Source organism: Gekko japonicus, unplaced genomic scaffold (genome assembly GCF_001447785.1).
Source record: "Gekko japonicus isolate JY-2015 unplaced genomic scaffold, Gekko_japonicus_V1.1 scaffold15498, whole genome shotgun sequence".
Lineage (NCBI taxonomy): Eukaryota > Metazoa > Chordata > Lepidosauria > Squamata > Gekkonidae > Gekko > Gekko japonicus.
In genome coordinates this window covers 1-2,115 of record NW_015185072.1, presented here as the reverse complement: position 1 = coordinate 2,115, position 2,115 = coordinate 1, and the positions used below count along the sequence as shown (strand labels likewise).

Sequence of the window (2,115 nt, the reverse complement as noted above, 5' to 3'; positions counted from 1 at the left end):
TTATTTGCCCCTGTGGTACTCAATCATACAGTCTACTCCAAAATGTAGGGGAAAGTGTGTAGGCGAGGGACTCCCACTCAGAAGTTCTTTCTCAGCTTCTAGATCCCTTTCATGATCTGTAGATTGGTGCTTCAGTTTCTCTGTTGGGATGGGTAGTTTGGATCTTCAACATCATCATCTTCAGCGTTTGTCAGATTTTTTTTTCTCTTGGGGCAGAATGTGCTTCCAACAAGAAACAACAAGGAAGTATGAATGCTAGGCCTGGTGGTTTGTCTTGTCCGTGCAATTCATAGGTTGTGTGCTTGCATTCTCCAGAAGGGAATTTTTCCACTGTTGGGCTCTTAATTCCCAACTGCTTTTGCCAAAACGTTCTCAGCATCTTCCTCAGCATCATCCAGAAATCTCTGCAGCATGTGGGAGATAGCTGCAGAAGACTTAGCTCTACCAAACCGAGAAAACAACCTAGAATAATAATGAAAAAGAAATGTTTTCCATCGTCTTCTTCTTTCATATCTGAACATCCTACTCAATAGAGTCTGTACAAATTCATTGTCAATTTTGCTTGCTATTCTGGTCTTCTTGATTGCTGAACTCAACGTAGGAAAAGGTTTGCCAACTTTTTTTGCAAGTCGATGGAGGGAATCTTCATCCAAGCCAAAGACCGTGCTGAAATCTCTCATTTTTTCCTTCAAGAAGGGAATATTGCAAACAAGAGAAAGACCTGGGACTGGCCTGGCCCCCATAGTAGAAGATCGACGGGCTACTTTCCCTATTAAGGCCTTCATAGCAGCCTTCTTCTGTTTCAGTATTTCTTTTGAGGAATTTGAGAATGCTGTTTTTAATGCATATCTCTTGAGTTCATCCAGTTCATTTCCCATGAACTCTAGTAGAGACTGGAAATCATACCTACTCCAATAATGACTAGAGACAAGAAAAACTCTTGGATGAAATTCCCCTGCCTCGGCCAAATTATCACAGCAATATTTCCTTATCTTCTCAAGGGTTTTTTCCTCACTGAAGTTTTGTCGCCTTCTTTCAGACTCTATATCGGTATCCACTTTAGTGCGCACATAGTAAAATTTCTTATTCATTTTATGAATTTCTTTGGCCAGCATAACATCATTTGTTGTGAATTGAACAGAGGCAACGATGATGAAAAAGTCATACTCCGTAAAATGTACCTTCTGCAGGTATTCCTGTGCTTTAACTTCACATGTCCCAACTCCTGGAAGATCCCATAGTGTTACATTTGGGAATTTGGGATGTGGATATTGCTTTCTCTCCAGGGTTGTTTGTATTACCCCAACCTCAGCTGCACCTTCTTCATCGTCTGTCATTCCTCGAAGGGCATTGACAAGTGATGATTTACCAGCACCCGTCAGCCCTGTGATGGCGATGTCAAGTTTGGCATTCATTAATAAATTCAGCTTCTGAACAGTCCGTTCTGTCAGTTTAGTGAAATCATTATTCTCCTTCTCCAAATCTTTCTCCAGCTTTTCCCATTGCTCTTCTATGCCTTCTGTTGAGGGACCTGAACCCATGGCGTTTCTCCTTAGTTGCTGATCAGTGAAAAAAAGAAAAGAAAGGGTGATGGTTAACTCAGTGCCAAGTACACTCCTAACAACTCTTTCTTTTGTCAGTCTGGATTTAGCTGTGCGAGAGAAAAATGATCCACTGAAGACATTCTTTCGTAAGAAGACAACAAAACCCATCCTAGGTGATTGTAATGGAGAAATATATGGAGGGGTTTGTTTATTTACCTCATTTATACCCACGCTTCTCCCCAGTGGGGTCCTAAAGTGGCCTACGTCATTCTCATCTCCGCTGTTGTATCCTCACTATACCCCAGTGAGAGGGTTAGGCTGAGAGACAGTGAATTACCCAAGGTCACCCATCCAGTTTCTATGGCAGAACAGGATTCAAACCTGGGTCTCCCAGATCTTAGTCTGACATGCTATCGTCTGCACCACATTGGCTCTCTTAAAGAACACATGGCAAGATTTGTGCGCTCTGTGACTGTAATGTCACACAATCAAAATCACACCATAGTGGTCACAACTACAAATGCGAAAGTCCGGAAAAAAAGGAAACATTCATAAATAAAACCATGGTGTC

The 2,115-nt window shown here is 41.8% G+C and overlaps 1 protein-coding gene across 1 annotated transcript; it reads right to left on the bottom strand.

Annotated features, from left to right (window-relative positions):
* Positions 1-341: 341 nt before the first annotated feature.
* On the bottom strand, positions 342-1,541 carry LOC107124956 (interferon-inducible GTPase 5-like). Its single transcript, XM_015428440.1, has one exon. The coding sequence runs from the start codon at positions 1,539-1,541 to the stop codon at positions 342-344; it is 1,200 nt and encodes a 399-aa protein (XP_015283926.1).
* Between the last annotated feature and the right edge of the window lie 574 nt (positions 1,542-2,115).